Below are 13,641 nucleotides of genomic sequence, written 5' to 3' on the forward strand. Positions count from 1 at the left end.
AGAGCACTAACTTACTCAGTATAGCACAAAGGAAAATACGGATTTTGTTTCAAGGAGGACACTGTTAAGTTAGAAAACATAATCATACTAGTCAGGACATATGAAGTAACTGCTAGAGATTCAACAATAAAGAGCAACTTCTCCAAATCCTTTTTCTTATGACAATATAAGGATTTTCAAGGAGTGAAATATCCTAAAACAATTCTAGACTACAACAGAGAGAAAGCAGAAACACCAGTTATAAGTAGTGGTGATCAGAGAAACTGCTGGATTTCCACGATCTTCCAGGACAAGCCTGAGCACATCCCTGATGGAAGTCTGCCTGTCACTCCACACCTCCCCCAACTCCTCTTGCCACAGCATTTCAACCCTGCAATTGCCCACTACCCAGGCAGCTTTGGAGTCCAGAGCTCTGGGGCTTCAGATTCCTGGATCAGCTAACCCTACTCACAGGGCAAAGGCTACCCAAGAACTGAGTTTTCTATTTTATTAACAGCTTTGAATTTTAAGCCAGAAAGAGAAAGACATCTTATGAGAAATATATTTTCTTCTGCAATGGAAGACTCCATAGGAGCAGGGCAAAATTGGCATGCGCACACACACACACACACCAAATTGCTACCTACTGTTTATAAACTGTTGCAGAAGGCAGTGTTATGCAAACAGTCCACTCTGTCTTATGACTTCAGCACTTCATAAGACCTCATTATGCTGGCAAACACCCACTTGAACAGTGAAGTTACAGTAAGGATGATAGCACCACAATAATCCAAATAACAGACTTTGCAGAGGAAGCACAAGCTCATGCACATGTCTTTACTTGTACTATATCACTTGTGACTAAGAACTCCTCACTTAATGCAAAAGTAACAGAGTCTGTGCAGATTCAATGGTATCATAGAGAAGATATGCTCTTACTTGATCAGCTGACCAATTCGTTTCACAAACTGCCGGTAGCGGGCTCTGTTAAATGTTTCCAGTCCCACAGACAGAAGTTCTACTAATGAGTTTGCAAAAGCAAAAATCTTCATCATCTCATAGGGAGTTGTTTTTTCAGGAAAATAAGAACCTAAAAAAAAAGTATTCATTGTCAACTGAAATTTAAATATGAAAATATAAATAATCTATACAGATTATAAGGTCTTCAGCAAGCAGTATCTTCATATACTTGTCCAGAAATTAGAGAAAAAAGGAAAGGTGGGGGGAGAGAAAAAAAGGAATTGGAGAAAAATCACAGTAACATTACAGTCATCAAGCAAGGGGGAAGAGATTAGCTCTGAAAGCACATTTGTTAGCATACCTCTCAAGCAGATCAAAATTCAAGGGAAGGACTCTAGTATTTTGCATGTTGGCATTGCTATGAATTTGCTAGTGCTAAAACGTTCAACTTGACGTTATCTCATCTATTTCGGCTGTGAGCTGTTTGGGCAGGTTCACTTCTTACTCAGTTTGAAGAGTATCTCTCACAGCACAGTAGCATTTTTGGTTGTTTTAGTCATTAATACATTTAACATAACTAAAAAGAAGAATACTCAGCAGTTGATTTACCTCCAGACTTAATTCCAAGAAACTGCTGAAACAGTTCATGAAAGGGAAACTGTGACAACAGGACAATCAAGTCGTCTTCCAAAAGCAGAATCCAGCTTGTTTCAGGATCTTCATCCTGCAGACAAATTTAGCTTTTAATAGCTTTCCCAGCAAAAGTTATGGTAGAAGAACTTAGCTACCGTACTAATTCCAGTTTGCTTGCTAGGGGAAACAAAGAAAGCACGCAAGAAAGGACAACTGAACTCTCCTTCCCACACACACAGGCCCCTCAATTCAGGCCTGCTTGTGTTTTTATATAACAGCACTCATCAGCTAGAGAACAGAACTAAACATAACGTACCCTATTAGCATAACCAACATAACCCCCTAAAGGGAAGCACATATTCAAATGCACGTCTATTTCCATATCGTATATACATATTGAAATCCATTACGTTGCATTAAACAAGCTGTATTTTTCCCTCCTTTCGCATGCAATAGTTCCAACAAAGTTTAACTTATACCTGTTAACATTCATTACTGGAAACTCAAGTCTCCAGTACTATCTACAGTCATACCACAGAGATGCAAGGAGACAAAAATAGGTCTAAATTTAAAGAGATGCTTTATAACCGAGTAACAGTCACCTTTACTTCCTCCAGTTCACAAGACCAATACAATAAGCTTAAGCAAAAGCATTAAGAAAAAAAAAAAAAAAAAAAGTTCTTTACTGTACCTCTTCTCCTCCTTCATCTACTAGTGTCCAGTTTCCAGATTCTTTTCCAGATGAAGAGGAAGTTTTTCTTTCACTTGGTTTCATATGGCACATGAAGTCCACTCGATTCCTGAGGACATAAACCCATTTAAGGTGAAAATCACAATTAGAAAAATTAGAAAAAAAATAAGAATTCTGAATTTAGTCACCTCTTAGTTAAAAGAGGACATTTTAAACCAGATACAAGAAAATAACCAGTATGTCAAATACCCTGATGTCCTACAAAACTCACACCAATCTGATGTCTGAATTCAGTTTTCCATCTTCCAAGCAATATTCTGAACAACGTAAGTGGCTAGCACCCCTGTACAGCAAGTCACATTAAATAGGTAAGAAACAACGCTATTCTTTGTTTGTCTACACTAAAAACCCAAAAGTCAAATTAAAAGGAAAAGTTATTGCTAAGAAGAGGTACTTCACAACTATCATTTAAGGCTATCAGCTGGGGAGACTAACAGGGCAAGCGCAGGCCAGCTCCACTCCACATCTTGTACAGCCACATTAGCTAGACACCACATCAAAATTAGCAAGGCTCATCCTAGGCACGCTGAGCTACCGCAACTAAACAACTTCCAGAAAGGAGCCGCCTCCCGTCAAGCCAGCTCCAAGTGCGGCACAGAGATTCAAGTTTGTCTGTCTGAAACCATTTTGGCACACGTTAAGAGTTGCCCTGTTCTAACGCTCACTCATTTATTCTAGCCTTCTTCAAATGAGAAAGCGTATTTGTTTCAACTTCCAATACCGCGAACCTGACAAAATCTAGAGGAAAAATAATTCATATATCAGACCGCCTTATATCTGGGACACTAGTTTTCAGGCTGCGTACTGCATAAATTCTTAGTTGTATAGGCATATACCAGGAAATCAAATGAACATGCAAAAAAAAAAAAGGACTAAAAAAGGTTAAAATCGTAACATTTAACTTCTTATCAGCTAGGAACGTACCGGTAGAACTCTGCACATATCGCTACAAGACACCGGAAGCATATCACCTGAGCGGTCACAGATTTGGAGTGAGGGAGTATCTCCCAGAACTCATACTCTGATAACATGAACATTTTACAAACAGAACACAAGTGTTAAGATACCAGTTTCGCAAACCAAATTTAGAATTAAAACTTGTTCTTGACATGCACCAACCACAACAGCGTCAGCCCTGCGATGGGCAGAACAGCCACAGCGAAAGTTTGGCATTCTTGCATCAACAGTTGGGAGAGCCGCTCCAGACACCCCAGAAGCGTCTACGTTCAAAGTGCAAGCAACAAAACACGCTAGCAACGTGCTAGCAACGTCCTCAGCACGCACTTGTTCCCCAAACAGCTCTAGATAGGAACTGTAAAACAAAACCCTTTACTGTAGGCTCTTATTTTAGTTCCTAAATAGGAGTCCAAGTTAATTTAGGGTCAATCTATCAAGATCCAACTGACAGCCCTACGGACCAGCAGTTTGATCCTTTGCAATTAACATTTACACAAAAAAACATCAGTCTACCGTTCTTAAAGGGTACAGACTTAATGTGTTCGGGCCACAGACTTGCAACCTTCCTACTGCAATGAGCATGCCCAAGTGGGCAACTATCTCCCCATGCTAATCTCTAACAAGCAAATCAGAGAGAAAGGCTAATGACTAAAGAAGAACTCAGAAGGGGAGCAGATTATGCTTATTATGTTTTATCCAAAGCACACAACAACAGTTTTCGCTAATAAATGATTTCATTAACTAGCTTTTCCAAGCATCATGTCTTCCTTCTAGATAAGAGGGGAAAAAAAATAAAGATCACAAACTCCAACTCTGCTAAACCCTTTCCTCAAGCACTTTTGTTACAGAGATAGTATTCCCAGCAGGTAATTGTGGAAACGCGGTCAAGAACGTTATTTCAGAGTTCACAATAACAAACACGCAGGTATGTCAGAAATCACTAGCTATTCGACAGGTGAAAGCAAGTTCCAGCATATGGCATGCAGTAGGGTAACATAATGCCAAGGCTGTAATCTGAGGTGAATAAAAAAAGTTTGAATTTAACTACAAATCTCTTAGCCGTGCCTGCTTTTATGACTTTGCCTGCTGTATGCTTTCAGGGTTGTACAGGTAGACCCTGTACCATTACATTTTCAACTATTAATCCGAATACGTTTATAAAAGCATATTTTTCACACTTACTTGACAGGAGACATAAGCAAGGCAAGAGACTGCATGAAATGAAAGACACCTGAAGGGTTATCCAAGACTTTGATCTGAAAGAAAACATAAAATCCATAAAGTCTAAGTTAACCAAAAGGCAAGTTAGTTTTACCAGAGAAATTCATATTCCAAGTTTCACATTCCTTGTTGCCAGCTTTTTGTTCAGATGAAAAAGTATACACGAAAGACAACTCCAGCCCCTTGGAGGAAATGGTGCAATGGTACAAGATTAGATTTTCTCAACAGAAGGAGGTAAAAAGGAATTTAAAGGGGTAGGGGGGGACACCAAGCACACTAAAAGCTCCACCCAATCCTCAATTCCCTTTTGAGTCTCTCTAGCCAAGGAGGAGTGAGAAGAGGTATTGCATTTCCCTGCTAACCTTCTCGCGGTTGAGACAACGCGTGTGTGCGTGTGTGTCTGTGTGTGTGTACACATATACGACTTGACAACCTCCTCACTGTTATCTTGACTCCACACACCCAGAAACATGCAGCAGTCACAGGGGATTGATTAGGAACTAGACATTCTCCTCTCCTATCCACTCCACTCCCACTCCAACCTGCCAAAAAAAAAAAAAGAATTAAACATTCACACCTGAATGAATGGAACAGCCCATTCACCGATCCCAGCTGGACACCGGAGGATGTGGTTGAAGAGGAAGAGATGGTCACCTGGACAGCCAATTCTTTGCAACACTGACACCTAAAAGGAAAGTGTACAGGAACCTTGTAAATAATTTCAAGGTTCATTCTTTTACAGTCTCGCTAAACAGAAAAATAATGCTTTTTCATTTCTCACACTTTTCAACGAGCCTTGGCTTTCATGGCAAGTAATAGGAGAACAATGTTGAAAGGCTGCTGTTTGGCTTATGAGCTACAGCACCATTTTCTCTGGTGTAGGAAAAAATGTAGTAAAATTGTAAAGTAATTAAAACTAATTTATTTAAAAACTAGTAAGAACAAAAGTTTCCCAAAACTGACAGGACTGAACACTCTTACTTCCAAAACAAGAACAGCAATGCGCAATATTCGTTAAAACACTCATGTCCACCTTGAGCAGTGTGGGCTGCCAGCAGTGATAGCAGTTGGTCATGTGCCAGACCTCATTAAGACTGTTCATCTCCACTGACTTTATCAGACAAGGGAATTCACTTTAAAGATTCAGCAAGAGATTCTGTTCCCCAATGAGAAAAAAATAAAATAAAAAAGGATTGCACATGGGACAGCAGTGAGAGAAACACGACTTCTGAACTGATCTCAGGTCCTCGATCACACAGCTATATCCATGCTCACTCCCTCACCAGTCTCCGCAACCAGGTGAGAAGGTCACTTTGAAACTGAGGGTCTTCGATAACTCTACGAGTGAAACTGAAAAGAACGCTGATACATTCTTTCAGGTGGCTCAAGTCTGAAGAAAGATTTTCTGACTGCTTCGAAACTGTAAATTAAAAACAGAATTAAGGAGCTTTGATGAGCAACTCTTGCAGTAGTAGCATAAGCAGCGGTTTGGAGATTCTATAGAAAACTTCCTCTCTCTGTATATAGATATAGAGATGCTTCAACACAGTGGCTCTCTAGAACGGACAGAAAAGATGACTCAATTATAATATTATATAAAATACTTTAAATAAGTACTGGACACCAATTACAAAAAGAATATACTATAGTTATTCTCATAAAAGGCCTCCTTTCAGCATGAACTTTGTAAGAACCAGCACATTTACTATGCATATGAACAACTGGGGCTGGCGGAGGACTAGGAAGAATAAATACACAGTAGGAGGGATATTTTAGCTAAAAGATGGTATTGCCACAAGCCCAAATCAGTGAGGTGCTTCAGAAAACCAAAAAGATATCTAAGGATTAGAGCTGTGAGATTGCAAACAGCCTTCCAAAAGGATTAAAGCAGCAAGATCCAGCTGGTTTTAAAACAGTCTATAATCAGTCTGGAAAAGGGATTGTATCGTATGCTGCCTTTGACAAGGGGTCAGGATGTCCCACCCCATCCAGTATTCCTCCAGGGTGACCAGTGGCAGTAGATAACCTAGACAGAAGGCAACGCTCCTGCACTCAACTTCTGCTCTACTGCAGGCTAAGGTAAGAGAATTAGAGTTTTTCTGCAAGAGAATAATTTCACTGATCACTGCATAATATCTACAGAAATACTCCTATACATAAAACCCACCACAAGAACTCCAAAACTCCAGGCAAACAAGGTGTTCAGCACCCCGGCAGCACAGGCAGCTGCCCAGACAAGCAACACACCTTGTTCTTGCTGCTGAAGAGCCACCGACCTCAGCAGGGATGAGCTGTTGAGCAACCTGTAGATATAAGACTCCACTTGTAAGCGAGACAACACCGAAGTGTACAAGTGCAGCGCCAGCGTCTGATGCACGTGCTCTGCTTTAACTTCAAACAGCTTTTTCAGTTCCCCCAACACGCTTTCATTCATCTCTACTGTTTGATAGCGATGGTGACCTGACACTTTGCACTGATCTGCACAGACACCCTGAAAAGAAAGCAATTATTTTATGTAAGTGGTTTTTGTCATTTTGTTTGCTTAAGTGTGCTTACAGAAATTAACTCTGGCACAACCCTCCACTCAATAGATTTCAAAGCTTTCATGAAAGTGGCCACTTTACAGATGGAAAAGACAGAAATCTGGGAGCATCTTACTTAGTTTTCAGAGTTGCTGACTGCTGAAGATGCAACAGATCCCAGACTTAAAAAAAAAAAAAAAGAAAAAAAAAAGAAAAAAAAACCCTTCAATAACCCAAAATTCAGCAAATCGATATCAGATGAAGTAACTTGTCTCTATCAGTGACAGATGTGAACAAAATCAGGGTATTCTACTTCCAGCTGAGTGCAACTGCTTTTTAGTTTATGGATTTTCATAAACATTCAGATCTGCTGTCTTAAAGCCAAAACATACACTGACGCAAGCTAAAAGCTTTTACAGGCTCCCAGAGCTCAATATTTATTAGTACTTCCCCAAAATACACTCACAATTTCTCACATGAATTGCACTCCAACTTTTCCCAAACTGGAATTCAAGGCTGAGAACAATCTTCCTCCGCCCCAGCTCTAATTCCTTAGCACAAGGAAACCACAATAAGTAACATCCCTGTTTTTCCCTTTTACGCAGCCACAAAACGTGCTTCGCAGCATGCACTTAGGAAGCTTGGCTTGAATGTATTCTTGTGTTAACTTAGTTATTATAATAACTAAGTTATTAGAATTGATATTAAAAAGACAATTATCTGCACATACACACAATAAACAGTAATTTGGAAGGGACTGAAGCAAGCAGCAAACCGGCAAGCTTCGCCCACTGTATGTTGACCAGTGGAGATGTAAGAGTGAAGAGAAAATTACTTTCAGTGTAGGAACTGATCAAAATAAAACTGGAAGTCTAATAATGTTCAGTAGAACAGGTTCACTGCATTTTTATTCTCTAGTAGAAAAGACTCACACCTGTTCAGTGGATGTCTCTCTGCATCTTCTTAACTCTAAGGAACTGCATAGGAGAAGCACTAGCTTTAGAACTGCACTTGTAGGAAACAACAGTGAAACCACCATACATAACAGTCTTCAGCGCTCTTACCATCGTGTTATCAGAATCGGTTACAAACAGTATCAGAGAAATAGTTTCATTGCTCCCACTATGACCAGTTCCAAAAACAAGTTACACAGAACAAGTTCAGGGGAAGATTTCTCCGGTGCATGCACCAAAAACCTCCCCAAAGCACTCTGGTTTATTGACAGCACTGCTACAGAGTACTAGGGCCACCCTGGAAGTTGCTATAACCACAGTTACACTTATGGAGCAACAGTTACGGGAATCGGATGCATCTCACACTCCCTACGCTCCACTCCCTATGCTCCAGACAACAGGGTCAGCGGGAGCAGGACTTGTTCCACTGCACCCGCAGCCTCTGCCAGCAGGACAGTCAGGAACAACATCAATAAAAATTACTGCTGTAGGCAGCAGTCCAGATGCAACAGGCAGAAGCAGCACCACGGTAATTTTGAAGTCCTGGCTATAGTCCTATTCCACCATGGATCGCTTGCGCCCAGTCCTTGTGAAGGACTGGAGTGGCACAAACGTGACCCAATCACAACGAGCAGAATTGACTATACACATCTCACTCTGACTGAGTACAAAGGAGTTCGGCTCCAGAAGAGATCATTAACAGAGATTGTGCTATCCTATATTTGTCAAAGTTTAAATCAAGGAACAAACTGTCTTAAACGTCAACAGGATGATATTCTTAAGTACTGGAGGGGGGTTACTGGGACAGTGCAGAGAAGGAAAAGCAAACGTAACCATCTCTTTCACAACAAACCACCCTCAATTCAGTGAACACGATGACACGGAAAGTTAATGTCTGGAATCATGTCCAAATAGTTTTAGTTCAGAAGTAGTTTCAGTAACAGCACCTGCACAGTTTTCTGTTCTTCTTTAAAAGTCCACAGCCTCCCCTTTGCGTTTTGGCAGTCTGTCGTCACGGCCTGCAGCTCAGCCTCAGCCAGTAATAGCTGCTTCCTACAGCGCATGTAGTTCAGGAGCAGTTCATGAAACTCATGCCTATCCTGATGAGCAACACTTCCAAATTCCTCTGCATAGCAGTCAACATTTTCCAGCCATGAACACGGCTCAAAAATTTTCAGCTGCTCTCTGGTAAACGGCACCAGTTCTGGTTCAGTTGGGATTTCTGGATACAGCCTTTCGTTGTGTAATAGCGGTTTGACTGCCACTACGGTTGGTCTCTCGTAAGACAGTTCAGCTGACAAGTCTGGATAAACAGGTTTCAATCCCAAATGTTGAACATACACTTTGGATTTCTCACAGGGCTGTGACATGGTAACAGGAAGCTTCTCCAAGGAACGGACAAGAGGATTTTTAACATCTTGAACGCTTTCAGTTCCTTTGTCCTGTACAAAGCCCACTAGTGTCTGAGAGCCAGCAGCACTGGAATGAAAGGTACTACCCAATACATCACAGCTTCCTGATTTACTGCCAACAGCCTTCCCAAGGCTCTGGGGCCTGCCCAGCTTGCTTCTCCCATTCTTCTCATCATTCCCCCTACAACCCTCACCTAAGGGATGAGCTTTGTGCTCTCCTCCATCTGCTGGAGGCCCTAAAGTCACTGTTGAAGATACTTCGCTTGCTAAGGTTAAAGTACTTGAGGGGATGTCACACGCATCATTTATAGTTTTTCCATCCTCTGCTTCATCATTGAGCTGGATTTCTGCAAATCCTTCAGGATGTTCCACTTGCACTTTACTGGCTTGAGAAGACACTTCTGCCACAGGCGGGAGGAAGACATCATCAGACTCCTGGATCTGGGGCTCTTCATTACTTTTTTTCTTTTTTTCCTAGAAATAAATTAACAGAGAGTCATTAATAAACAAATCTCTCTTCCCTGCATCCCAAACCCAACCATCATCAGAAGTAGCGATTGTTAACCGCACAACTCCAAAAAGCCCTTCTTACCAGGTTAGTTTTCATAATACTAAAGGTAAAAAGAAATGCACCAAACACAGATCCTTGTTCCTTAGCTCCTCATTAAAGACTATCTATCATTGGTCAGTTCTGGAATGATGCTTCAGTGTTTCTCCATAAAAAGCTATAAAAAACCCAGAACAGAGTCTGTCTTATTAACGTACAAAATAATCAAAGTACCAGGACGCTGACCTCTACAAAGAGTCACTAGATTGTGCCCCAGTAAGTTACTTAGAAATGCATCTTAGGTTTTATTGAGATATTTTAATGCACTGAAAAGAAAATAATTTTCAAGAATAAATATTAATTTTGAAACAAAGAGAGGTCTGGAAAGCATCTGTAAATTATATCTAAAATCATCATGAAATCTGTACAACTACCAAAATATCTATTTTCTATAGGTGTTACATGCTAGAGAGACAGAAAAGCTTAAAAATAACAGACATTTAAATTGCAAAGAGATTATTTACTTGCAAATTAAGATCAGTTTTGAGTAGACTCCCCATAACCCTAGCCTGAAGTGTACATTTGTAGTCTCCTTCCCAAAGCACAGTTTGTGAAATAATGCTACATATAAAAATCAATAAAGATGTGATAAAGATGCACTTGTAATTAGAGTATACTTATCTGTTTCTAAAAAGAGAAATTGGGAAGAGCTGGGTTACACCCCTCCAGTTTTGAATGACCCACAAAATATAACAAAGAACATAACAGAAATTATAAAAAGCTTCCATATTCCTCCAGAAATAGGGAGGAATTGTGGATATTTGCTGGTAATTTCATGGACACTTTCACCAAGCAGCTGATGCGTGATTTTGTCTTATGAGAGGGCATATAGGAAAACAAGTCTAAACATCAAGGCCTTAGCTAACCTTGATCTCAACTGCCTACTTTTAATTAAAGCAGATGCTCTCAGCTCCCTTACAAAAGGGTAATACACTGGCTTTTGCTTGCAGACTGCTCTCAACAGTGTATTAAAATCTGCAAACACTTTTGATCACAAAACGCTGCTGACACACTCCAAGACTAGTTAGAGCTATGAAGGAGAAGTTAAAAATACATCAGCACAACGAAGCAGAACCTGTAGTTACAGTAAACATCTCCTGACAATTAATTACAAAGTCAGTATTTTTCAGAGGATACTACATCACAGTTTTGTTGACAGCACTGTGATCTGCACGCTTCACAAACATGCAAGACTGCTGGTTCGTTCTTCTCTACAATCTCAAAGTTCCTCCTTGCAGCCCTCGTACAGTTGAAACTCCCTTTATCTCTGAGGAGCATTCTCCCACCACCAGGATATTCAAATGTTACTGTTAGACAAAAACAGCTTCTTGCAAAATTTATGAAGTGTCTGTCAGCTCTCACTTTCGGGGTGGGGGAGGGGGAAGCTGTAATCTTAACAGGTATTTCACCTGAGAAGGGATGAGAGAAATCAGGCCCTGAATTCACATAAAAGCTTAACTTGTTGTTCTCTCTTCTGAGCACTTTGCCTTTAAGTCTAAAGATGACGTTAGCTCATTAGGCTTGTCCTGTGCCTAATCGTTCTTTCCTAGCATTGAAGTGAACTAGTTTCAGCAGAAGACATCTATGTACAGACAACTATCCTTTCCGGAAGTATTTCTGCAATAACTGACTAGCCTTCAACAGTTCTGGGTTCACGGGTTTTGCTACCTCACTGTGTTTGAATCAGTTTATCGTTACTGGTCTGCCCAGGCTCAGCTTTGGGCATGCTGTTTTCAGAAAGCCCCAGGCTTCATCCCACTCGGCAGCATGCTGAGCCTGTCTGGGGCAAGGCAGCCCTTCTCCCAGCTCTCAAGAACGACACCTTTTCAAAGGTCTACGGCTGCCTTGGGACAAGGGAATGGAAAACTCCTTACTGTGGTTGGGCCCCAAACTGCATCCTCAAACATCCCTGCACATTAACAGAGAATGAGGGTGCAGAATATAACATCATCATCATCACCCAGAAAGGGAGCAGGTCACATGCAGCCCTGCAGCACTCTGGATTCTCACACGTCCTGATCTCCCAGGAATCTTCCTCCCTCACGAGTAGTTTCACAGTGAATTACACCTGGAAGGGACAGCCAATGACCGCAGCCACCAGAGTCACTGTACACACGTAGTTAATGAACCACCAGTCATCTGTGAGTCACTGCCTTCCTGCAGGGAACTGATTCTCTTAAACAGCAGCCTCAAACATTGACAGCCCTGTGCATACTGTGGCGCTGAATCAAAACACAACCATGACATGCTTACTCTTCCAGCGTGAGATTTTTTTTTTTTCCTTCCAGGCCTTACTTGCTTTGGATTCAGGAATCACAGCTGTAGTTTGCACTTCGGTTTAACCCTGTTTACCAAATGGTGTTCAATAAATGCATCTGGTTTTTTTTGGAAGACTCTGACAGCCTTTGCTCTATGTAGTACAACTTGTAACAGGCAAAGCAAAAAGACATAAACAATCACATAGATATGCTTCCATTTAAACTCAGCTCCGCGGCAAGATATTTCAGTTCAGGCCTTTCCCATGCATTACTGAAATACCAATACAGCGCAGCTGCAAGAAGAGCAAAGCCTTCGGGAAGCCGATGGCAACAGCATCCTGAACCGCGAACACATTCACGTCCACCTAAAAGTTACACCTGGCAACCGAAGCACCGGCTGCTGGAGAAGCAGCAGTACTCCGCGCCAGGCACGGCCTCGCGCGCTGAACGGCTCCCAGCCAGAGCGGCGCGTACGAGCGCCGCGAAGGCTCTTCGGTCCCACGCTAGGCCGACCCGTCGCTGAGAGCCAAGGAGCCCTCGCGCGGCTTCACCTCGAGGGCAAATCCAGCGGCCTGGACGGGCAGAGCCGCTCCAGCAGGCCCCGCGCCGCAAGCATAAAAAGTTTGTTTACGCCAACGCCGAAAAGAAGCCCCTTGTACGGCGCAAAAACCATCGCAACAAACGCCGCCGCCGGGACGCCGGAGACCTCCCCCCGCCCGCCGCCCTACCTTGGCTCTGCCCTTGGCCCGGGCCTTGCGGGGGGGCCGCACGGCCGCCGCCTCCGCCATGGCCCCGCCGCGGCCCCGCCCGCCTCGCGGCTGCCCCGGCGGCGGCGGCGGAAGGGGCGGTGGCAGGAGCCCCGCGCGCGGCCAATCAGCAGCGAGGCGAGTACGGCGGCGGCCGAGGGACGCAACACGGCGGCTGCGCGGCGGGGCGGGGCTGGGCGGTGCACGCAAGTCGGGTTGGGTGGACGCCGCCAGGTCAGAATTTGTCTGCCCCACTTGGAAAACTGCCCGGGAAGAGAAGTTTCTGAAGGCACAAAGTCAGCTCAGTGCTGAGGGGCACGCAGAGGTGTTTGACAGTAGCCCCACGGAGGGGAGGGGGGCACGTCTCTCCCCCCGAGCTGAGGTCTGCTGGGCTCTAGCCCCACGCCGAGAGCTGGTGTGTTGAGAGCGCGAGAGCTCTGCTTTGGGGCGACTTCTGCGCGTTTACTGACTCTGCAGCCCAAGCCTCAGCCTCAGCGGGGAATCTCCACACCCAGAAGAGCCCTAGCCCCACCTATGGCCCTGGGCCAGCTGGGAAATCCCAATAAAGACAAGATGCAATGTGTTTTAGAGCAGGCGCTTTCCCGTCACCATGCTAACCTCGTTTCGGCAGCGGCCTGTGGG

General features: G+C 43.1%; 1 protein-coding gene across 4 annotated transcripts in view; it reads right to left on the minus strand.

Moving 5' to 3' along the window:
- Positions 1–13,075, minus strand: part of LOC104138532 (ectopic P-granules 5 autophagy tethering factor) — a 57,737-nt gene extending 44,662 nt beyond the window's left edge. For 2 of the 4 annotated variants that reach the window (XM_068926194.1, XM_068926193.1), the window contains exons 1-9: positions 12,982–13,075; positions 8,924–9,862; positions 6,749–6,992; positions 5,785–5,921; positions 5,079–5,186; positions 4,463–4,536; positions 2,264–2,372; positions 1,549–1,663; positions 919–1,069 (exon numbers count right to left, since the gene is read on the minus strand). In XM_068926194.1, the coding sequence (XP_068782295.1) occupies positions 919–1,069; positions 1,549–1,663; positions 2,264–2,372; positions 4,463–4,536; positions 5,079–5,186; positions 5,785–5,921; positions 6,749–6,992; positions 8,924–9,862; positions 12,982–13,041 (1,937 nt within the window). In that variant the 5' untranslated portion in view covers positions 13,042–13,075. Of the gene's footprint in view, positions 1–918; positions 1,070–1,548; positions 1,664–2,263; positions 2,373–4,462; positions 4,537–5,076; positions 5,187–5,784; positions 5,922–6,748; positions 6,993–7,957; positions 8,193–8,923; positions 9,863–12,981 lie in introns of those variants that run through there. The other 2 variants (XM_068926195.1, XM_068926196.1) reach the window with 2 other exon arrangements.
- Between the last annotated feature and the right edge of the window lie 566 nt (positions 13,076–13,641).

Source organism: Struthio camelus, chromosome W, assembly GCF_040807025.1.
Source record: "Struthio camelus isolate bStrCam1 chromosome W, bStrCam1.hap1, whole genome shotgun sequence".
Classification (NCBI taxonomy): Eukaryota; Metazoa; Chordata; class Aves; order Struthioniformes; family Struthionidae; genus Struthio; species Struthio camelus.